The sequence below is a fragment of the Labrus mixtus genome, chromosome 18, assembly GCF_963584025.1.
Source record: "Labrus mixtus chromosome 18, fLabMix1.1, whole genome shotgun sequence".
NCBI classification, from domain to species: Eukaryota; Metazoa; Chordata; class Actinopteri; order Labriformes; family Labridae; genus Labrus; species Labrus mixtus.
Window position 1 is genome coordinate 673,743 of NC_083629.1, and position 24,424 is coordinate 698,166.

Below are 24,424 nucleotides of genomic sequence, written 5' to 3' on the forward strand. Positions count from 1 at the left end.
TTTCTAAGTTGACTAGCCCAGACAGGTGTTAAGGGAGCTTTGATCAATACTGAAAACTCCACTTTGTGTACAATGTCTGTTTCCTGTTCTGCAGTCATATGTGTCTCCAGGGTCCTTATACGTATGTGTATATATGTGTTCAGGTTTTAAATGTAATCCAAGACTGATCACAAGACCACAAAGTAGTTTAACGGCCTCTCTGATTACCCTCTTCATTCATTTAATCTGGGGTAACAAATCCCACCATTGATTCTAATACTATAGGGAGAAAAATGAGTGCCAGAAGAGACCCTGGGGAAATTGATTATCCATCTAGTGAATGGTGAGCTGCTAAAGCATTGAGCTTCACAAGTGGAGTGGCTTTAGCTGTGCTACGTAATGTCCTAATTATAGCTAATGTCAACATACTCAATATGCCACATACATTTCTTTGATGTTAAATATTTAATCTCACTAGAATAAGCTGTTTCAATACATGACTTCTATGTAACATACTTGTAGTCATAGCAACACACAAAAGGGGTCCCTACATGATGTTTTATGCTTTTCCTGATTGTCTGAAATTCCCTCTTCACCTCAGCACACAAACAATATATTTTTCAGCTGGTGTTACTGCCAAAGTTAATTTCCTTTCCTCTGAATTGTGAGTTGCCATCATCTAAGCCCCAGATATAAGAAAAACCCAGACAGACAGACAAGACCACAGTGTAATCCGCAGAACACTGAGCCTCTAAATCACTGCCTCTTAAGATGAAAGCCTGCAGGATGCAGACTCAGGGCTGTAAACAAATCTATCCCTGTACTGCCTGCTGGCCTTACTAATACCACTTTTAAGTTAAATAGGGTTGCAGCTCCCTCCAGTGTAAAGTGATGGACAGAAGTGGAATTATTACCTATTAAAAACCTGCCGTGGGCCGAGGCATCATACCCAGTGCAGCCTAAAAACAAGTCAGTTGGATAAACATTCCAGAGTAATAACATTTTATGTCTTGAAGCTTTGTGCTTTTCTGCTTGATTCAGTCAGTTATACAAACTGATAACTGAGGGAATCTTTCTACTTTGGGAAGTCTAGCATGTTTCAAGCCATCATTTCGTATTTCCCCTCCTGGATTATGTCATTCTGTCCAATTGATGTGACCTGAAGTCTCACATCAGAGGCTTTGGGATTTTGATAAGTGCCTCCGATTGGAAAACAAGAAGGCTTTGCGGCTTCTTGTGCCAACTAGAGACCCCAAAACTCTGCTCAATTCAATTTACCACATTGATTGCGTTCATTTCTGCCAAGGTCGGTTTGTAGCCTCATTTTATAAAGTGTCCATGTCAGTGGCCTTGTGTACACCTGTCAGCACACACTGGTTCAATTCTATTCAAAATAGATGGAGTAGGGGCTAATGAGTGGAGGCTACAGTCCTCCAGGTGAGTATAGTTATGTTTATGCCCCTGTTCATTTGTATTCATTTAACTTGAGCACTTTTTAAAGACTTATGCTGTTGGCTATTTGGTGATTAAATCATTCATGTCATAGGGTATCTACTGTCTCTTACCTTTTCATCTTCATAACAGCATCAACATCAGTTCTGATGGATTTTACACAATGAAGTTTTAGTTTAGTATTTGATGAAGCTGTTGTGTTTAAGAACCCCTGACCTACCCAATCTTTATTTATTTGTTGTGCTTTTATTTTGTAGGTCTTTAGCTGCAGTGTAGTTTCAGATGTTAACTCTAAAAGGGTGAGCTAGTTCACGTCTAGAATCTGTGTGTGCTTTCAAAGCATCTTACATGATAAATAATCTGTCCTTTAAAGGTTACCACCACTTCAACAAGGACCAATTAAAGTTCTTAGTCACTGTATGCTTCATCAGCTCGAGAAGGATCTAGTTGGAGATGCTTTGCCTGCTGGCTTAAAGAATGCCAATCCTTGGGAACACGATGACATTTGTCATGTGGAAGTGACATTTTTAATGGTGGAAATGAGCAGTGATGGGAAGCCATGTTGCCCAAAGTAAGCTTTTGGTTTTTTTCATGTTCTTATACTGACATTTTAAGGAACCTCAGGATTAGGGTATGTGGGTTGTAGGGTATGAATTTGGAAGATGTCATACCAGCTATGGGGAACTGTAACCCCCTCAGCCACTTGGGAGATGAAGGTTACTGTTTCCTGTGATTGTTTTCTTTATACATAGGAACGCTAATCATCTATAGAATATTCCTGGACGCTCTGCTGTAGTAACTAAAATGTTTGTATCTACAGCCCAACTCGACTCAAATATACCAACTACAGCTTGCAAAGTAAATGACACACTTTAACCAGTTATAATTGCAAAACCAATGTTTTTAATTATATTAACACTCAAATGAATATGTCATGAAATACTTTAAAAATGTTGATTACGTGCAACAGTTCAAGGCAAAAAAAGGCATAAGACAAAAGTCTAACAATCTAATCATTTGCAGGAAAAATTAAAAATAAATTAAAAGTGTTTCATGTTTTTAAAGATTACAGAAAACCAATAATGCTGTTGAACACAGGAGAGAAATGTACATTGTTTTTCTCGCTTTTCAGGTTTCCCTGAATTAAAATAAAAATCAATACAAATTTCTGTAGTAGAGTATTGCACACTCTAAATCTCTTCACTATTAATACCTCTCATTGCTAGTGTTTTGTTCACATTCATCTGTTATCCATGGGGTTTCTCATGTACTTTAGGTCCTGGGCAGGTTATGGAAACATTTGGCACGTATAGTCTGGGTTGGATTTTTTTCTCCAGATTGCATTGCGCAGAGTCTTTGCAGCAAAGTAAACATATGCACCAACAACAAATAAGACAAGAAAATGAAAGAGGCACTTCGGGTATTTCTCAAACAACAAATTTGTTCTTGGTGGTTGAACCGCTCTTGGTAGCCGTGTCCGTGTGAGATTGGTAGCCAATAGTCATCTTAATGGGAAGCCCCAAGCGTTCTTTGTAAACTCGCCTGTTGACAGCATAACATAGTAAGAAGATGCAGAGTGTCATAACATGTATTTATATAGGTAAACATGAGGGAAACCAGCCTCACCCTATGTGTGTCACAGCTTCCCGATTCTCAAAATCTGATGTCCAGACAGCTATTTTGTCTCCTTTTGTGCGGATGTTGACCACAGCTCCACATATGTCATCACTGTAGCTGTCAAAGGCCTCTCCCACTAAGCACAGGAGCTGGCAGAGGAGTGGAAAAGAAAACAAGTGTTATAATATTTGAATTGTATTTTACTCAATATTTCTACAAAGATATAGTGAGGACTAATTATCCAAAGTCCTATTAGCCACAGGGTATTACATTCCCAATATGGCATTCTGATAATGTCAATTATTTAATTGTTTTTTTCTTGGTACAAACATGGATGGATGGCTGAATGTCACTAAGCTAATCAGCATGTCATCTTCAGCCTAAACTAGACATGACAATATGAGTCAGAGTCCAGGACTGTAAACTATGAATTACTGTGTATTGATATTTAACTTTGAAATATAAATATATAAATACACATATATTGGTAATCAGATGTGTTTGTTATGAGTGCCGGGAATACAAATTGTAAATCTTATAATCAAACTTCAACTTGGCATCTAACCCCAAATTGCTCGTGCTGCTACGTCAGCTTTGATGAATATGTATGAATGTACTGATGGATACTTTTACATAGCAGCCTCCACCATCAGTGTGTGGGTAGGTGTGACCTAAAAAGTGCTTTGAGTTGTCAGAATGGTAAAAAGCGCTACACAAGCTCAAGAAGATTTACCATTTGAAAAAGACGGTCACTGACATGTCCCAAATGATGCAGATATCCATACAGGCACTGGACCAGAGCTACATTTTAATCTAAGCAAAACTTCAACGACAATAACAATAACTGTTCTTTTTGAAACTGCCCATAATCATTGAATCTGTTGTTTCCAGCTTTGAATATGCTGAAAGAAAGCAGTGAGTGGTTTAAGCCCACAAACAGCATTGGATACAATTTTGACAATATAGTCAGAGCTGTTTGGTAACTGACGAGTCATGGCTTACTGGACGTCTGCGTTCCTGTCTGTGACCTTTAGAGCAGCTCCCCAGAACACTTTGTGGACTTCAGACTCCACATCTAACCAGTGTTCAGATGCTCTTATCTCAAGGTGTTGTGAGTAGTCCCCATCAGATCAGCATACAATCATGTATGATATCAAAGAATATTTTATTGTGCAGATGAAGTCAGCAAAAGAACATCCCGCCACGTTGCTCTTGCAAAGGGATGAAAATGTGTCATCATGACGCATATCGGCGGTGTGACAAGTGTAATGATCGAGTGGTACAACTAATTATGGCTGCCAGCAGGTAATAAATGTCCTGCTTTGGGGAGAGGCTGAAGAAATGATTAATAGAATCACTCATTCCAGTGACAACATTTAACAGGACACAGAGCAGTCAAACTTACAGTTTCCAGCCAGAAACGGTCCAGGTCTAATCTTCTCTGCTGCTTGTTGAGTGTGAGCAGCCAGCGGCCGCCACGCTTGTTCCTCTCATCCTCCCACATGGGTTCAATGCCGTCCTGAAGCAATAGTTCAAATTGTCAATACACATCCCAAACTACTGCAGCAAAACTTTAAATACCTTTTAAAAGTGAGGTTTCAGCATGATTTAACATCGCCTTCAAGAAAAAAGCATATTTTCCAAACTCTGCGATGATAACATCAGAAAAATCTTAAACCTCATCAGAGGGTTAGCAGCTGGAATGATGGTAACTCAACAAGGGCCAGGTGACGGCTGTATAATTGGGTCAAAATCTTTCTCTTAAAGGTGCACTGTGGAGTTTTGGTGGTGAAATGGGAAAGTTGGAGATGTTAAACAATTCTATTCTATATTTTCTGAACTGAAAACACAAACTTTATTCAAAGAACAAATGGGTCCCTGGAACACTGTTTGGAGCTAAAAAGCTACCTGGAGAGTTACGGTTTCACTGTTGAGGGCCCCCCACCATAACTTCTGCTCTTCTATACTAACTCTGTTAATATGTTAAAACTTACATAGCAGAGCGTTTCAAAAACTAGATATGAACTTTAAATGTTCTAAAACTTTAATTGTACAAGCACTGATAAACAAATACCCCTTCAGTGAATACAAGAGTACAAGTAGTTCACATCTTGTTTACACAGCTCTGGGTTGGGTAGACAGATTTTCTTTTCTCCCACTAGTGTCCATAATGATTATGTTTCCTGCTTGTGTTGATAATTCAGTTGGGTACTGTTCATTTTTTGGGGTATTTATTTGATTCTGTCTTCATAAAAATCTTCCAATTTAGCTAAATTGGTAGAGTGGTAATAAAAAAAGTTATTGATACATTCTCGTTTTATTGCCGAGTATTCTCACAAGCATTTCTAATTTTGAGAATGGACTCGGAGTAGTTCATATAACTGCATTAAATAACTTTTACTGCTTCAAGTGTAAATGATATCAACTGCCATATTGTCAGGCCTCCTGCCCCGAGACTCCGGCCTCGGAGAATAAGTGAAGCGTCTCACGATGATATAGGTATCACGATGTGATCCTCTAAATTGGGATAAAGATGTTTCATGACATTTTTTATTCATATTGATTTAGAAATGAAGTAAATTAAAACATCGATGTTCTTCTACATACTGCTGATGTGGACATTGGGATAAAATTATCTTGCCATTCTCTGCAAATACTGTCTCAATTCCATGCATAGTTAACTTCATCATTCATTTTGTACTTGTATATACCCCCAATTTTTATTTCTCTTATCTAATCTATTCTGTTTAATGTGTATTTTGACCTTACTTGTCTGTGCTGCTGCAACGCCCGAATTTCCCCTCTGGGGATCAATAAAGTATTATCCTATCCTATTCTAAAATGTTGAGACTGTTTTCAAACTCCTCACTCTCTGCATATGAATGATAATTCAGACTTACCTTAAATAGGGAGTAATCACAGCCTGACATGAGGTTGCTTGATAACTGGATGTGGTTGTAGAGACTGAAATGAGGAACGAGAAAACATGTCAATGAGTTGTTCTACCTCCTGTTGTAACATGGTTTGGGGTTTTGCAGGAACGGGGGAAAACACAGAGATGTATTGCTCTTACGCCCAGAAATCTTCAACAGTGTCAAATTTAGAGATGATTTGCAGGTTGGCCTGCCATGTTTTGCTCTTGTCATTCTTGAAGAACCACAGGGACCATCTGTTGGACAAAAGAAACAGAATAGGGTATGCATACATGTAACGTAAATAAACGTAATAAACGCCATAGAGCTTAGGCGCAAACAAGCGGCGTGTGACTGCCTTCACAAACCACTCGGTAAATCAGGCTATCGATGTCATGGTCCAATCCATTAGGTTTTTGGAAACTAGTTTGACACCGAGTTTTCTTTTGACTCAGCCACCCTCTTAAGCTCTCTAGAATGGGCTGACACTATTACAGAGCCAATAAAGCAGCTTGTCCATCAGTTTCATCACAGTCAACAACAAAGAATACTTGATAATAAAACTGTGTGTATCCCTTATTAACTTGTGTTCAAATATAATTGAAGGCCATATTTGGGGCAGCACATATTATATAGTCATATTTCATCAAGCCTGCCAAGTTCAGAATTGAAATAAACAGAAGATACTTCAGCCCTAATGAAAGGATAATAAGCCCTCAGTGAAGACACCCCTCATCCCAATGATGCCTCTATAATCCCTACAGATAAGTTACATAACATACCCCATGGCCCCATTCGCCCCTGCAACCAAAACAGCATGGCCACTTCCAACAGACCCAGGCGCCGTTGATGTGAGCTCCAGGTATTATCAACGGCAATACTACCTACCCTACCACATGGCCCCTTCTGGCCCCCACATCTCCACCGTGTACACCAATGGGCAGTAAGATTCAGGACATCACCGGGGTTGTGAAGTGGGAACCCACTACCCTACACCGGTGTTTTGTCCGATTAGTCCCATGAAACCTCGGGAAGGCTGCAGTGACCTCGATGCTAGCCATGCTAGCTCTCAGCGCACATCGTACCCACATATACATCTTCACCTACACGGCCATCGCAGCATTGTCAACTTTTTGACAATGTCAACAGACCCAGGTTCTGTTGATGCGCTCTCCAGGTATAGTGTCAACGCCGATACAACCTACCCTACCACCACTCATGATCTGAATGTCTGAAACTTGCAACTACTTGCAAGGTGCAGGTCTAGAGCTTCTGACAGTTGACACTAATGCGTCCAGACAAAAAAGTGCTTTGTCTGCTTAGACTCTCTCCTTTCCTCTAACTGCCTCCTTTAGATGACTTTTTTGCAACTAAAAATAAAATGTCTTTAAAAATGAATGAGGATAGGGCCAGTGAGTTACTTCCATACTTGCATTCAAGGTACTGATGAAAAGAATATCATAACAAAACAAAAACTAGCTGATTAAAACAGCATATCTCAGCAGCACAACACGGTAAATAGCCTACGATCATGCTATAATAACACCATTTTTATGATATATCCCATTACACAGGGGTGAGTATTTGTGCACAGTGATGACAGTTTGTAACTGACTTTACCAGCTGACTGGCTGTTAGAACAGGTGATGTGCCTTGTTTTCTAAAACGAGCCAGTGAAGACTTTAAAAGCTGATGCCATCTGTCAGATTGAGTTGAACTTGCAGTGGGCAGTTGACTGTAGTGAATCTTTTCCCTGCAGGGTTAAAAAAAATGGTTTCCTTTAATTGTGAGTCTTTGGTTTGAGCTGGCCTTAAATTGGCCTTTAAGTGAATCTTTGCCTTCTCATGCATACTCACACAATTACCTTGCATGGAATCAGGCAGGTCTTGGATCATTTTTTGATTGAAGGCTAAATAACTTAACTTACATTACTTAATAAGTAAGGTGCAAAACCATGCTTGGAATACCATATGTATTGACAACTACATTAAAACATAAAATCTACTTATTGTGCACTACTTTAATTAACAGCTAATTTACTCCAATCCAAGTTTCGTAAACCTCACAACTGAACTGTGAAGCCGCAGAGAAGTGCTTACTTTTCCTCTTAGCTGACTGGCTTTCTGTTTGGACTTTATATTTGACCCTTGCAGAGACAAATATTCTTGTGGAATTTAAATATACATAAAATATTCAATTGTTGCATATTTGTATTCAGCACAGAAGAGAGCGGGAACCTATCTGAGTATGGACTGAAAGAAAACACTGAAACACTTTGGACAGGTCAACAGACCATCACAGACAATCACAGTCTCACTGTGGGGAAATAAAGTCTCCAATCCATCAGACTGCATTTGTTTGGACTGTGAGGAAAACAAATCCACTTAAAGATTGGAAGAACATAAAAACAAACAAGTTACTCCTAACCACTGAGTCACTGTCTACTGAAACATAAATAATCATATTTACTACAGTCTCAGATATTGTTCAAGTATAGCTTGAAGAAGCCTATAATTTAAGATATTATCAAAATGCAAAATGCATCCCTCCATTATAATGTTGGAGGGTTGTATGTAATGTAAATAGTTCTCTTTTTTCAAATAATCTTCATGCTTAATGCTCCGGTCAGAAACTTCGGAGTTGGGTCGATTTTGTCACCCGCTGTGGACCAAGCAGCACCTCTTCTCTCTTTGCTGATTTTATACTGTACTTGTTTTTGATTAACACAAATATATTCCTGCTTTTATTAACAGTCAAATCACTCATTAACAATGGTTTCCATGGAAAGTGTATAAAAAGGCTGTTTCAGTAGTGTGCTGTCAAATAGAGGAAACAGTATTCATTTCAGTCCGTTCCAAAGTTCCACAATTTTATATCAGGCAAACATGTTGATTTATGGAGTAAAGAGTTGTTTCTTTTTTTTTATGAGTTTCAAAAACATGTTTTTACTTTGTACCGTGTACAAACGTCTTAGTTAATTGCTCAGCTTCCTCCTGGTAAACAAAGCATTCATTGTTTTTGTTGAACAGTCTATTTTTTTTCACTGCTGCCATTCAGATGTTTGGAGGAAGGGTCATCCAGTTTGTGAACTATGCCTTTCATTCAAACAACTGTGTGACAAGTAACTTAAGTATCTACATTTTTCTACAAGTTGATGACAACAACAAAACATTAGTATTAAAGACGTTATAACCCTACAGCTTGACAGCCTTGAAGTCATGTAACCCCAACATTTGTCAGATAAAACCTTATTTGAATTGGCAAACCAACACATTACCTGTCAACTGGCAGCTGATAAGTACCTGTTGGTCTATGAAAAGTTGAAAAATGTGTTCAGAAATTCCCTATTTTCTTATCCTTACACTGACCCCTGAAATATCTGTTTTTAATTCCTGTTTTATAACCTTACTTGTTCTGGAGGGGATGTTTGATGTAGGCCTCAGGGCTTACAATCTCCTGTCCACACTCCTCAGCTCCGTCCTCATCAGTCTGGGTTGGACTTGGGTTGCTTTCCTAAAAAAGCCGTAAGAAACACACAAGGGGCACAATATAGGAGTATTTTTAATATTTTTAAAGTCCAAGTAATTACTTGAGCAGAGGAAAACGTCCTGCAACATTAATACGACGTCCACACAACGCACAGACGTACCCGTCAGCCATGACAGCTGGATAGTTGTGTAATAAAACACAAGTCAATGTTAAGAAGAAAAAACCGTCGTAAAACTTGTTTATTTCGATTCTCAAAGAATTAAGAAATGTCATGAATAAATTGTATTTTTTTAAAATATTATTTTACGTAGCGTGACGCGTTCACTGGTGAAAGTTGAAATAAACATCTGTTACACTTCAGCTACTTTCACTTCTTGCACACATGACCCTCTACTGGTAACAAGAAGCATTATCACCATTATCACGTTTTGGCTTCACTATAAAGAAATGTTGTATGAGTGCCAAATATGTTCGTTATTGTACGCAAATAAACATCACGCGATTTAATCTATATTTGGTGAAACATTTCAAACAGTTTATACCCTCTCTTCAATTGAACACATCAAATCATGTTAATAACAGATACTGTCAACATTGACCCTGGAGCTTTCTTTACATCAAACTTTTGCTACATTAACGTCGACACCAATCGACACTAATCGTTGAGGTCAGCAGGTTAACTTCTGAACGGTCATTTGTATATTTAGTTAGTAATGTACACGTCGAATTTACTAGTATGTCATAACAATCAAATATGTCCTCAATAACTATTTCTCGGGCTTTGTAGAAACGCATAGCTCCGGGAAAGTCATTTATATTGTAATGGGACTTGGAGTAGGTCTCACCATAAAGGTGAATGGCACGTCGGCTAGCCATGACGTCAGCCTTAAAGTTTGGAGCACTCACGAGCTCTCCTCTTAGAAGCCTAGGTCGTGGCACGAGTCAGGACAGCACGTGTGATTGTAACAACCATCGTTTTACTTTAAACGACTATAAATAAGAGTTGAGCATTAACTTTGAATGTGATCTGTCCCTGTAATAACAGCCAATAGCCTCACACTTATTCTAATATTTTCTTTAAAGAAAGTGCTCACCGGTTCGGCGGTCGCCATCTTACAAATCTGTGTAAGGAAAGTCTCTGTTGATTGGATCAGAAAGTCACACGTGACGGCCCGGCTGCGGACATGCGCAGTGTGCCGTCACTGGCTGGCTCGTTGCGCTGCGACTCCACCCCTCCTGCAGACGAAGGCATGGCGAGCACCGAGGCTAGAAGAGAGTGTGAGACAGAGGGCTGCAGCAAGGACGCTAAACTCCAGTGCCCTACCTGTATCAAGCTTGGTATCCAAGGCTCATACTTCTGTTCACAGGTACTGCTGCTTTCTCGCCTTGTCCAGTTTCAGAGTAGGCTGTAGCAACAAACCGGGGCCCGGCGTTTCATCCCGCGGCTGCTAGCTGTCAAGCTAGCTACACATGTGTGGGTGCTTGGTTAACCGTTATAACACCAATACTTCACGGAAAGTAATGCGGTACATTTTTGTGAAAGTACACAGATTGCCGAGGATAAATAATGTCATCGGTGACTGTAATAGAAGCTATCCCCGAACACAAAGCCCAAAGAAAACGCTTTGCTAGCTTTAGCCAAGCTATTCGCAGGTTTGCTCGAGTGAAATTCATCGTCCCTGGTCGTTTGAATTGACTAGGTGTTAAAATATCCTGTCAGCGTTTATCTTTTGTTCTTGTAATGTTGAACTTCTTGTGTGCAGCAGGTAACCTGTGATGCAAAAGGATGCAAGTAATGTTAATTCAGTTTAAATTATTGATAAAAGAAGAGTTGATGCTGCATGTGTGATCTCTTGACTTTTACCCTCGTCATGGGCCTTCTTCAACCTGAACTAGCCCCCCTTATGAATCTGTCATCTGCATTTCATTCATTCATTCCAACAAGACCTCATACTTGACTGAATGCAGCCTTTTAAATTATTAATATAACTGGTTAATAAGCCGAGCAGAATTTTGTAAAACAGTATGACAACTTTGACAGACACTTAATAAAATAAATATACTTTCCTGAAATAGTTATGGTGCTTGTAAAAAATTATGAGTGACGTTAGAGTTCATATAGGGTTTTAAAGTCTGGCTTTTTTAAATCTTTTAGTAGCGAGTACATTGGGTCTGCAATTGCAGGTACTTAACATTAATCCACAGTCATGTTTGTGTCATGTTTGTGTCATGGGGAGCTCTGTTTTGCATGAATGTATAAATAGTTTTGGCCATATTAGAGCCTACAGGTTCCAATTGCAGTCTTAGCTTTGCAACCTGGCAGTGGTGATCAGAGGGCCTTTTGGGGCCCTAGGCAAAGAAATTCATAGGGGGCCCCTCCGACCAGCTTTCATCAGCATTATGTTATAAGTATCCTGACACAGTAAACGTTACAGTAAAAATGGCATAGGCAGAGACCCTGTTTATTTCGGTAACTCCCAGACGGATTGCTCCTTCGTTTTCCTTCTGTGACTTTAATTTACAAGGGGGCCCTCTTAGGAAGGTTTCCTACTACCTAATGGCTTGGGGCCCCAAGCAGTTGCCTGTCTTGCCTGTTGATAAGCAGCGCCTCTGCAACCTGGCACTGGTGTTTATATTCCTTGTTGCTCTCTGTTGAATTGATTCACAAAGGCCATTCACTTTCAAATACATGTTTAAGTGATACATGCAGAGACCGATCTGTTCTGTAGATCCAGCTCATCCTTTTGTTTAGGTTACAATGGGCCATGCATCAGCACAAAGTCATTGATCTAACATAAAGTAATTGTTCTTTTGACTAAATGTGCTTTGATTATAATACATTTCTGAGAGTCAGTTTGTATCCTTGTTTACATTGATTTTGTCTGTGTTTTTATTTTCAGGAATGTTTCAAAGGGAGCTGGGTGTCTCACAAGTTGCTGCACAAAAAAGCAAGTATGTAATACGGATCACTGTCAGCTCTGTGTTTTTATGGGCTTGACTCGTTCAAAGTATATCATTAAGTTATGTTATTTTGTCAACAGTATTGAATGAAAAGTTGTGCCTTTAGAATCCAACACCAACCTAGAGACAATGTGCCACTGCAGCCTGTTACATTATACCCATTACTGTTTACCAGCAGCATGGTGCTCAATGCTTTAGAGATGATCTGTTTATTTTTTAGAAGAGGACCAGAACCAGAATGAATCCAAGAACTGTGTGGAGAAGGACATCAACACAGACCCATGGCCGGGCTACCGCTACACTGGAAAACTACGCCCTTACTACCCCCTGGTAAGCTCTTGTCAATCAAAAAACTCAAATAACTTAACATATTCTTAATGTTTGTTGCCTCAGTTCAACAAGCACCAGAGGGAACAAATGCCTTAGATGTTTTACATGCTCATACGCTTTGTGCAAGACAGGAACTGTTAAAAAAAAAATAGAATCATTTTATCAAAAGATATACCAATTAAAAAGGTTTAATTAATCCAGAGATGCTTGTTTTCCTTATTTTTTTTTATTTTTTTATGTTACCGTGCTAAAGAGTGTTTAAGTCAGATTAATGAGTGTGATGCAGATGTTGTCGAATCATATTGTTTAATAAACTAAATTAAACTAAATTAACAATTCCCTCATTCTGTAGACTCCTATGAGGCCTGTGCCAAGTGACATCCAAAGACCTGACTACTCCGATCATCCCAGAGGTAACCATGCTACTTTCTTTAATTAAAAAAAAAGGCTTGATCTTGGTGGCTCATTTTCCAAAAAGATCTAGTGTTTGTGAAACTAGAAAAATGTATTACAAATATTTGAATTGAGCTTTTATGAAATGGCAGATGCTTTGTCTTACATAAAATCCACGACTATACAGATAAGACATTATTCCTACATTATTCCACTGGCAATGTTGCCCTGTGACATTCACACTGTAGTGTTGGTCAGTATTCTGTTTGTTTTTCTGTCCCCAAGAACTATATTGTCATGGAATTTCTTGTGTTTTTTGCTGTTTTGCTGAAAACTTGAATTGATACTCCTACCTGTGATCTGAAATCAATTGCCACCCCTGTCCTAAATCCAGTTAGGCATCGGCATAATGTTAATAACTAGCTTTATGAGTTTTGTTATGATAAATAAAAAATAATAATTTGATGTTAATAAATCTATTCCAAATTTTAGTGGAATTTCAAAATGTCTTTCTTATACAAAATGTGTCTCACCCTACCTTCCACCTCTTATAAATAATCAACCTTTATTAGTGTAGCTCCAATTCATGTCAAATGTTGTTTTATTTTTGACTTTTTGTTACAAAAAGAGCAAGTCTAGACCGTCTTTAAAAAATTTGTGATAAATTCAAAATGGACAAAGTTTTCTCAAAACAATTACATCTCTCAGATTTAACATTTCACATCAATGCAGCAGAGATGAAGTCGTGTTGTCGTCAGCCTTATAACATTACACCTATAATATGTGACCTGGCATATTTACATCTTTATCTCTGGGCAAGTCATTCCACGTGCAACCATGGCAACCTCTACATCCTTGTCATCTGACTGCATAGATCCATGCTCAGGTAGTCATGGTTACAGTCTCCTTTTATTCTCCAGTGATGCCTTCCCAGGGACAGAAGCACACATTTTACAGGCTAATATACTTCTTATTTTAGGAATGTAATAAAGCTGAAGTGAAATCCAGAGCATCTTTATATAACATATTGAATAGTGATAATCATCACTCAAAAGCACATTAGGAAAAGGACACTACAGTTATGAAGGCATTTAATGGACACCTACTATCTTTTCTCAGACATTGCTTCTTTTCTGAGCAGTGGTATCAATATATGAATATGTTAAATTGATTATCTCAGTCATACTGGAGGCTCCTCCGGTCTTAAGGAAGGCTGTCTTTGACGTGTACACAATCTTTACCGTCTGTGTTGCTAGGCAACTGTCCATGTTCATTCAGTAGTCCTGTTCTTGAGATGATAAATTATAGATCAGCAAATTGTTGATGACACAGGGGCTTTGACCAACATGTATTTAAGATGTGTTTTTGTAGTCCAAAAATAATGTTGTGATCTTGTTAAATCTGTAGTTTAATTACAGGAAGTCTATTCTGTTGCTTAGCTAAATGCAGTGACACCTGTGCCTCTGTTCTTCATCTAACCGAAACAGATCTCCTTTGTTCCTCATGATTCAACAGTGTGAGTGTCACTTGAGTCTGCCTCCGCTCAGATGCTTATTCTGTAGTTTATTTCATGTAGGAGCAGCTCATTTACCCATTATAACATTGAACTAAGAGATCTGCTCATGTTTGTTTTTTAGATATTGAAGCTTTAAGTTGAAGAATTTCATATCAAAATATTTTTTCCCATTTTGTGACGTGTCAATGCTAACTGTGATACCTGCTTTTATGTACGCTTTTTAGAAAATGCAAAGTATTCTGGTTAAAATTGCTCAAGTTAATGTGTTACTGCAAGACGATAGTCAAGATGAAAAAGTCTTGTTTCTTCTTAGTGTTTAAATCCAGCTGTGATGGTCCAAGCCGTGTCTAAGAATTGGTAGACCTAGGACAGCTGCTTTGCAGGTTCCCTTATAAGTCAGCTCATCAGCTTCATTTGTTTCCTGCGTATGAATGATGACAGTTGTCTGTCTCCGTTTCCCTCACACAGGGATATCTGAGTCTGAGCAGTTTCTGAAGGGGACTTCACAAATCAAGGTCCTTTCTCCTGAAGACATTGAGGGGATGAGAGTAGTGTGTGAGGTAAGAATTGACTGTTGCTGCTGTTAAGGTGTTCCCAAAGTAGTTTTTCTATTTGATGCATTCCTGTATTGCCATGTGTTTTTTTTTTTGCAGCTGGCACGAGAAGTCCTGGACATTGCAGCATTGATGGTGAAACCAGGTGTTACAACAGAAGAAATCGACCACGCTGTGCATCTGGTAAAACTCAACACAAGCCAGTTATAAAGGCGTGGGTGGATTTGTCCAGTCTTGCACAACGTGCAGTAACATTTGGTGTATAAGAAGCACTTTTAATACCTATTCTTATATAAAATGCTGAGAGGTGTTGTAAGGACCGCAAATATGGCCGCCACACGTTACCCGATTCATTTGAACATGCCCCCATTCACTGCGTATTGGAAGTGGATGCTTTTCTGACCTGCGCTGTACAGATTACCCATGCTATGTGCACCTGTGGGCATGTAGCGTGCACAAAATGTGCTCAAATACAGAACATAGCAAGGCGGAGCAGGCTGGTGGTGTATTTTTTCTCCATCATTAGGTCATAATTATTTTGAAAATGGTTGTATTCTGTTTAGAAAGTAAACCTTGTGAAGAGCTGGTTTGTTAGAAATGACAAGTGTGTGCACATCCAATGAAATTGCATACAGGTGCTGGGAAAAAAAAGATATAAACTGCAGAAAAAAACTTGAACGTGAACTTTGCTGAAAGTGGAAATGGTCATGCTGGAAGAAAGTTGAACACTTTATTTCCCTCTGGGAGACCTCCACCCAAAAAACAGATTGCACCTTATATACCGGTGCGACTTGTGTGCTGATTTATTGTAGTCCTCATACAAACACACAATATTTTTCCCTGTTGTTAATTCAGAGCTGTCCTGTGCTCGTTACCAAATTTTGGAAACTTCTGAGATTGGCTACCATGTAGCGCCAAGTACTTCACGTTATGCTGCTAACATGAAAACTTCAGATGATGAAAATGATAAACGTCATACCCTCCAAAACATTTTGCATGATTAAATATGTTTCAATACCAACAGAAGCATTTAGTAATTAATCCAACAGATGTTATTTAAAGCCAGCCTTAGGAATATTGTACAGCACTTTAATTTCTGTATTATCTGAAACATTCAACACACAGGATATTATATTACTGTAGAATAAATGTGTACACAGGGATCCGTCATCTTCATTACATACAGCCTATTAATCGTCTTTAATGCTTGTGGCGTCACTGTCTTTTTATGTCCAGGCTTGTACAGCGAGAAACTGCTACCCTTCACCTCTCAACTACTACAACTTCCCCAAGTCCTGCTGCACATCTGTCAATGAAGTCATCTGCCACGGCATCCCAGACAGAAGAGAACTACAAGATGGGGACATCCTCAATGGTATGCTTGTTGCACCACACATGACATGATTGTGGGTCTATTTTACATATTTAATGTGTGACCGATACTAAATGAAGTACCAGATTTTTCTTTAAAACAACACTTTTCAAACACAAGTTATGTAGCCACTGTTGTATTCTCAATGTCAAACCAAGTTTTAGGAATGGTAAAGTTTGGATGTGGGGCAATGTTTTATTTAAGGGCAAGGGGGAAGAGAAGATTTGTACTCCATGACAAATGGTTGTACCAGCATCCTCAAATGGCATCAGCAGGAGTTTGGCCAATTTTAGCCTCTTTATGAATATTCCTGCTCAAGCGATGTCTTCCATCCGCCACTCCCCTCAGAGTGTCTGATGGACTTCTTTCCAACAACTCATCTCTCACTGCATGGTCCTTCAAGACAAATTGTTTCATTAGCCTCTAACAGCAGGGAATTGCTAGTCAAAGTCTCGACTCTCTTTATTTCTCCTTAAGTCTGAAAAATCTCAGTTCACCAACCTTCAATTCTGAGTTCATCAGCAGTATTTTTAACTCCTTATTTTCTTTGGACTTAACCCTCATGCATCACTATGGACATTTTTGTCCATTTGGTCAAATGTTTCCTCTTCATCTGTCCATTATTTTGTCTGTGTTAGTGCATATGGCACACATTTTTTGTAAGAAAGTCTCTCTCTTGACACATTTTGGAATGCACATTGTATTTTTTTAATAGATCAATAGAACACTGTGAAACATGTTTACTACCCTCTTAAGTCACTAAGGACAAACATATCCACTTACAAAAAACTGCTATAAAAATAAAACAGATTGATATTTTTTTCTACTTTTTTCTGCATAAATCTCTTAAACAACTCCAGCCCTGCTCAAAACTGTCAAACATTCAATAATTTTTTGGAATTCAACCCTTTAAATGCCGGTTTGATTAGTTGATGTCACTGTTGTTATTTATGAAAGAAAACACACAAAAATTAGTTATTTTCCATAAAACTAATATTTACAAAAACTGCTATAAAAATAAAACAGATTGATATTTCTTTCCACTTTTTTTTTTTTTTTTTGGCATAAATCTCTTAAAAGACTCCAGCCCTGCTCAAAACTATCAAATATTGAATAATTATCAGGAATTTAACCTTTTAAATGCCAGTTTGATTACATGGTTCTGGCAATGAAAATATCAATCTGTTTTTTTTTTTATAGCAGTTTTTTGGAATTGGACACTAGGGTATTAAATTAAACTGATGCCTCAGGGTTAAAACTGGGTGGATGTGTACAAAGTTAACATAGATTTTTATGAAACAATACACATTTTTAGATTACTCACAAATAGTTATTCTGTTGATTTGATTGTAAGAGTGTTGTATGTAATCTAACTGATATATTTTTCTTACTCTTTCAAAGTGGACATCACTATATACCACAATGGTTTCCATGGGGACCTCAATGAAACCTTCTTTGTTGGAGACGTGGAGGAAGAAGCAAAGAAACTGGTTCTGACTACATATGAATGCCTTATGCAATCCATCGACTCCGGTAAGAACTCCAGCTCAATTTTATTTTGTATTTTTGTGTGCTTAGAGAACACTACATTTTCATGGAGGTGGAAGTTATGTAACTTCACTTTAGTCAAGCCAACAGGATATCTCTATTAGGCTAGGAGTGAATGTCAGATATCCGTATTAGCATTTATTTTGACCTTTGCTCTTGGCCCTTGAAACGTACCGTACCTATCTTAACTTTTAATAACTAGAATAGAATAAAGATGCCTCTTGTCTTAGATAGCTGAGGTTAAACGTCTTGGTAAACTGTTAAACTGTTTGGTAAGGTTGTGAAAAACCTACACACACTATAAACCCATTTTTAAACTCGTAGATAGACTCAAGCGGCAACCTCCTGCGTTGAAAAATGAAGCCAAAGCGGCAGTGTTTAAAAGGGTAGTCCCTCGAGTTGTCCACTAGAGGCTGGCTGCAAAATCCTCAGAAGTCCTCTAAACAGCCACGTTCATTAAAATGAAAGAAGAAATTAACATGTAAACAGCCTGCTTCTAGATTATTTTAGTATCAATAGCGCCTGTCTGTATTAGATCACACTGCACAGGTGGTGATTTTATTTAGTTACTCATCCACTTTGATTAAATGAAGGCTCAGAGTTATGTATAGTAGTTATGCTTACTGCCTCAGCTCATCGTCTTTGCCTGTTGCTAGGTTGACCAAAAGTAAGTTTGAGACAACATTTCCAACATGGAGAGCACCATTATGTGGCTTTAAAAGTCAGTTTGAGAAACCATTGGTTAATGTCACAGAGACTGTCCCATGTTGTCTCCAGTCATTGAATAGACTCAATATAAAACACATGTATGCTTACTCCTGTGCTTTTCTCCTCTTACAGTGAAGCCTGGTATTCGCTACAGAGAATTAGGAAACATCATTCAAAAACACGCTCAGGCCAATGGCTACTCTGTGGTGCGCAGCTACTGCGGCCACGGCATCCACAGACTTTTCCACACTGCTCCAAATGTGCCACATTATGCCAGTGAGTAGTGCCATCCTGCTGATGAACATGTTTCAGAGTGTCTTTACAGACTGTGACGAGACAATGATTCCTTTATTGATTTCTCAGAAAACAAAGCAGTTGGAGTCATGAAGCCTGGCCATGTGTTCACCATTGAGCCCATGATATGTGAAGGTGAGTGTAACTGTCTCTGGATGTAAACACTATAAAGGATAGTTATTGATACTAACCTGGAACAATTCTATAAGACAAAGGGGGCGGCAGTAGTTCAGTCTGTAGGGACTTAGGTTGGGAACCGGAGGGTCGCCGGTTCAAGTCCCGTTGCGGACCAAATCTGGAAGTTGGTCTGGTAGCTGGAGAGGTGCCAGGGCAGTGCTGAGGTGCCCTTGAGCAAGGCACCGAACCCCCAACTGCTCTGGTGTGCTCCCTGCATGTCCACAGCAGGCGTGTCTCACCCGTGGGTGTTGTGGGTGTTGCGACACCCACACTTTCACTGAAACGTATTTCCATCCCCCACACTTTTTACCAGTGGAGTCATTGATGAAAACTTATTGGTCAAGTAAGATTTATTAAGTGACAGTTAAGCCAATCATAGCTGTTCGGTTAGAGTTGAAGCACAGTAAAGTTACGTGCATTTAATCCTCCTGTCACTCATCACTGGCTGAGTCAGAGCTAACAAATGGATACATCCACAACATGTAGCATCCTTCTGAAAGAGAGTTAGTCACCCAAACATGTTTTTAGTTTAACATTTTCTCCTCTTGGTTGTTCTTTTAGCTGTATTTATTTACTCCCGTAACTTTACGATGTAGCAGAAGTCCCCTTTGCAGTTTTTCAAAATAAAAGCACATTTTATATGAAGACCGGAAATAAAGAGACTGAGGCATGAGGCAATAAGAAAAGCAAAATAAAAGCATCACAAAGAGCAGTTTTGAATCTGTTTTTTTTTTTTAGAGCTAACTGGGTTACTTACAATGGATGTTCATAAAGTTAGTGTCTAATTATCTTCTGTAACTTTGTCTTTTTGTATGATGTGTCAGCTAACATTAGTTATTGAACATTAAATGAAACAGAATGTGGTGATTTGCTAGAGGGTGGTAATATACTAGCATTAGAACACCCGCACTTTTAAAATCACTGCTCCACCCCTTGTCCACAGGTCCTGTTTGTGCATGTGTGTGATTTGGGCCTTTGCGTGTGAGAAACATGTCCCTATAAATAACAGTGTAAAACTGAATTTCCCTCAGGGATCATAAAGGATATCAAAATCAAATCAAAAAGACGAGATAATTGAGAAATATTAACTATTTAAACTATACATGAGCCGATACAGTTTTTTCACATTTCTCTAAATGTTCCTCTTAACCTTTGGGTCAATGAATGGCTTAACTGGCTTATCTACCTATAAAGGAAGATTTAATCTTTTCACTCTATCTGACCAAATTTGGAGATAAACGGACTAGACAGAGAAAATGTTCTGTCTTGTACCAAGTTTGTCAAATAAAGAATAATTGAGCCAAAACTATGGGAACTCTTCTCACAGTATTTCACAAAGCTTTGGGTTCACTGCCTCACAAGGTGTTCAATGGATAATTGGTGGTGTGTAAGCCAAAGCCTCAAATGTATTTGTGTTTGATGTCTCAGGTGGCTGGCAAGATGAGACGTGGCCTGACGGATGGACAGCGGTGACCAGAGACGGGAAGCGGTCAGCTCAGTTCGAACACACCCTGCTAGTGACGGAGACTGGCTGTGAGATCCTCACCCGCCGCATGGAGGAAAACGGCCGAGCTCATTTCCTCAGCCAAATGTAGGCTAGAGCTACACCAAGGACTGGACTTCCCAGACACAGACGACCCAGCACACCTGGGTCTCAGACACACACACACACACACACACACACACACACACACACACACACACACACACACACACACACACACACACACACACACACACACACACACTCACACACTCACACAGAAACACACACACACACACACACACAAGAGGCCCCACTCCTAGAGCTCAAGCTCTCATTGTTCTTTGAATTAAATATCGGTTCCTCAAATGAAATGGAAGTACTTGAATGTGTCTTACATGAAACACAGATCACTTTTTTTTAGTGAAATCTATATCCTCTGAAGGATATCTGAAAGTATTTATTAGGTTCTGGCTTTGCTTAGTGGTTGGGCTTGAAATCAGGCCTGTTTTGACCTCTGGTTGATGTTGGCCAGAATGTCTACCAGCTGGTTAGTCGTTGTCTGTGGTGTGTGGAGCTCAGGGCAAATCCAACTAGCATGCCGTGCTTCGCTTCTTTTCTCTCAGCCTCTGCTAACCTAATTAGACTTTATTAAATATATCCCAGAGATGAATGAAAAGAACTAGCAAGTCTAGAGACCAAGGGAGCATTCCTAGAAACTGGGTCAACAAGTCTCACAACAGTGACAACTAGCCACTCAAAACAAACATTTAAAATGTGGAGCATAATAGAAGGCTAAAAAATGAACCTGCATTCTAAGTTTACAAATCATCCACCGGCAGCTTCTTGAATTCTTACACAGCAGAAGAGTTAAAATGCAGCAATTCAAGGGAGTTGTTTGGTGATTCTGGAAATATGCTTGGTTGAAAAAATGTGTAAAAGATAAGAAACACTGTCATATTGCTCCCTTCAGTTTGATGCTTCATTCACTAGATTGTTTGCTTGGCAAGAGGGGAGCAGTCAAAATGTCAATAGTTGACATGGAATATGTAACATGTTTATTAAGTACAAAAAATGAACAGCATAAAGGACAATATTGGTTCAAAGGAACAAGATAAATAGCACATAAAGAAATCTAATGAGGTTCTGATAGTTGGTTTTGGACAAAGCCTGGCTAGCTGTCTTTAATTAGAAAAAAAAGGCAAAGCTTGGATGATCCTCTCCTTACTGAAGCTTTATATTTAAAGGTCAAGCAATTAAGAGCAATGGGTCCATAGGCAGAGTTTTCAGGAGACCTGGCATAACATACTCATAGTTACTTAATAGGTATATCAAATTAAAAAGTGATCATTTGTTAGAATAAGCAGGGAGATAAAATGTATTGTAACATGGCCTTTAACATTGTAGTAGTTTTGCAGCCACCACAGAGAGGGGAAGTGGTTATCTGTTAGTTGCAAACTATAACTTCACCACTAGGTGCCTCTAAATCCTACTCTGCTCTTCTAATCCACAGAGAGCTGTATGAACCTTTTTATCCAACTTCAAAAGCAAAATTAGGGAAATTCTCAAATTGTGAATTGGTATGTAAACATGCAAAGTTTCACTGTCTTATTTATGTGTTGATGTAGTGTAATATCCTGATACCTAAACAATTTCACATAGTGGATGTTAGACATGACTAACGGGGATTGTGTTTAAACCACAGAACATCTACACAGGTTAAGATTATAAACATGCTGAGCTTGTTAATCCTGCTTTGAGGAATACTCTCTAAGTCTCTCCTGTTTACTAAAAACCCTGGTGTAGCAAAGTGAGCCTTACGTGTGAATCTAGAAATTTAAACCCTGCCAGGTATAATTAAGGCACATTAAGTCAACAGTCACCAAAGTACATTGATGTGGGGATTGTCCTGGTGCAAGCAGCATTCATTTCTACATTTTCAGAGGACTTATGTGATTTGCAGTTTCTCTGCCATCTTTGTATTTCTTCTAATGGAGTAATAAATGACTCTTCTGTATCTGTGTGAGTTTGCACTTCAATAGATTGGGAATCTGTATCCCAAAAGTGTTTCATTTCAAAATGTGTCAATAGAAATCACTTTTACTATGTGCTGAATTTGATGTCTGGTTTTTACTCCATTTTTTTTATTTAGGCTGCACTAATGTGATTACATCAGTAAACATGTCAGTTGGTAAAGATACATTTAAGATGTCTTTCTTTATGCCTCTATAAGCATTACTTTTTCAGAACTGTGTGTGCAGTCAGCTGTGACTAATACAAAGTAATTCATGTAAAATGAATTATGGTCATTTTAAGTTTTCATAATTTCATAAATCACTTCACATTATTTAGATAGTCAGTGTATCAATGAAAACAGCATTTTATCTAAAGTTTTTGATGCAAAAAACTTGTGTTATATTCATTTAAAAAAATGTATGTATTACTATCCTCATAATACGAGCACCTCGTAAACACAGGTTTGATACTTCTGTTCTGACTGAACAGCCAGAAGGGTCCTGAGAGCATTAATGTTATTGTAAGACTCTGCTCTGCACCACAGACGTACTTGGTATGGTATTGGAAAGGAACAACCAAAAGGAATTTCTCCATTTTGATTGCTGTCAAGAAGGTTTGTTGGAGCATTAAAGAACCCATATTCTGCCCTTTTTGGGGTTCGTATATTTAATCTATGTACCTACTTTTGTACGTTCACAATAGATAAAGTCTGAAAAAAGTGTCTGTTTTCATGTACTGCTCCTCCTTGCTCCCTCTCCGCTCTGAGTCCGTCAGCTACACTCTGCTGAGCCCACACTGTTAGACCCCACGTGGGCCAAGTCTGCTCTGATTGGTCTGCCGATCTGCTCTGTCGTTATTGGTCAGTTGCTCAGCACGCTTCTCGGAAATTTCAACATGAGCTGCAGGGCTTGCCACAACGAGCCAATGGGCTTAGATCAGTGATCTCACACTGACAATGACGTCGGACTGACAAATTTTTATCGAGGGGGGCTAGAACCGAGCGTTACATGCGGCTAATGCTACAGCTAACAGGAGGACGTAGGAGAAGCCGCGTTTCCGCGGACTTTGAATTTTTGCACATAGATGTGCCTAAACATGCACAGGACACTTGGAAAACACACTAAAGAGCATATAAAACCAGAAAAAGAAGAATATGGGACCTTTAAACAAAGTTGGTTAGATGTCAAACGCCCTCTGGTACAAACAGAGACGTGACCAGACTTTAGGACTCGGGTGGCACTGACTCATGTAGGGGGGTTCTGAAGTGTGCGCACCAACCAAGCAGCAACCTCCGGTCTTGAAAAATGAAGTCAATACGGAAGTGCAAAATCCTGCAGTTCCTCGAGTGTTTACTTGAGGCTGGCTCACACTGTAAAAACAGCCAAACGGCTCCATTTTGATTTTATGAACGACATGTGTTATCCATAGTTAGATGTGTTTTTGAGGTGGCACCTGGGGTAGCCAATCAGATTTCATAGGGGGGCATGCTACACCCCAGGGCATTACAGTATTAACTTCACCTAACAATCATTTCAATGGTTCAAGGAATGATTCAACAATTTGGGACGCTCAGTTACTTTCTAATGACAAGTTCTACTAGAGAAAAGTAAAAATCAGCACCAG

General features: G+C 39.0%; 2 protein-coding genes across 2 annotated transcripts; one reads left to right on the forward strand and one right to left on the reverse strand.

The window, feature by feature from the left end:
- Positions 1-2,311: 2,311 nt before the first annotated feature.
- eif4eb (eukaryotic translation initiation factor 4eb) lies at positions 2,312-10,669 on the reverse strand. Its single transcript, XM_061063880.1, has 7 exons — positions 10,544-10,669; positions 9,370-9,473; positions 6,122-6,217; positions 5,949-6,012; positions 4,454-4,567; positions 3,058-3,197; positions 2,312-2,973 (listed from the first exon to the last, which is right to left on the reverse strand). The coding sequence occupies exons 1-7, from the start codon at positions 10,559-10,561 to the stop codon at positions 2,859-2,861; spliced, it is 651 nt and encodes a 216-aa protein (XP_060919863.1). The 5' UTR covers positions 10,562-10,669; the 3' UTR covers positions 2,312-2,858.
- metap1 (methionyl aminopeptidase 1) lies at positions 10,619-22,802 on the forward strand. The gene is made up of 11 exons (XM_061063879.1): positions 10,619-10,816; positions 12,350-12,401; positions 12,631-12,740; positions 13,093-13,153; positions 15,118-15,209; positions 15,303-15,386; positions 16,440-16,578; positions 17,977-18,108; positions 18,964-19,107; positions 19,195-19,260; positions 20,731-22,802. Exons 1-11 carry the CDS (start codon positions 10,634-10,636, stop codon positions 20,895-20,897), a joined length of 1,230 nt encoding a protein of 409 aa, XP_060919862.1. The 5' UTR covers positions 10,619-10,633; the 3' UTR covers positions 20,898-22,802.
- Positions 22,803-24,424: the final 1,622 nt, after the last annotated feature.

Coding starts and splice junctions, on each gene's coding strand:
- eif4eb (XM_061063880.1), bottom strand. Junction 6,013..6,121: donor ACTGTTGAAGATTTCTGGGC/GTAAGAGCAATA, acceptor TCCTCATTTCAG/TCTCTACAACCACATCCAGT. Junction 4,568..5,948: donor GTGATTACTCCCTATTTAAG/GTAAGTCTGAAT, acceptor CTATTGCTTCAG/GACGGCATTGAACCCATGTG.
- metap1 (XM_061063879.1), top strand. CDS start 10,634: ATGCGCAGTGTGCCGTCACTGGCTGGCTCGTTGCGCTGCGACTCCACC. Junction 10,817..12,349: donor GCTCATACTTCTGTTCACAG/GTACTGCTGCTT, acceptor TTTTATTTTCAG/GAATGTTTCAAAGGGAGCTG. Junction 19,108..19,194: donor AAATGTGCCACATTATGCCA/GTGAGTAGTGCC, acceptor TTGATTTCTCAG/AAAACAAAGCAGTTGGAGTC.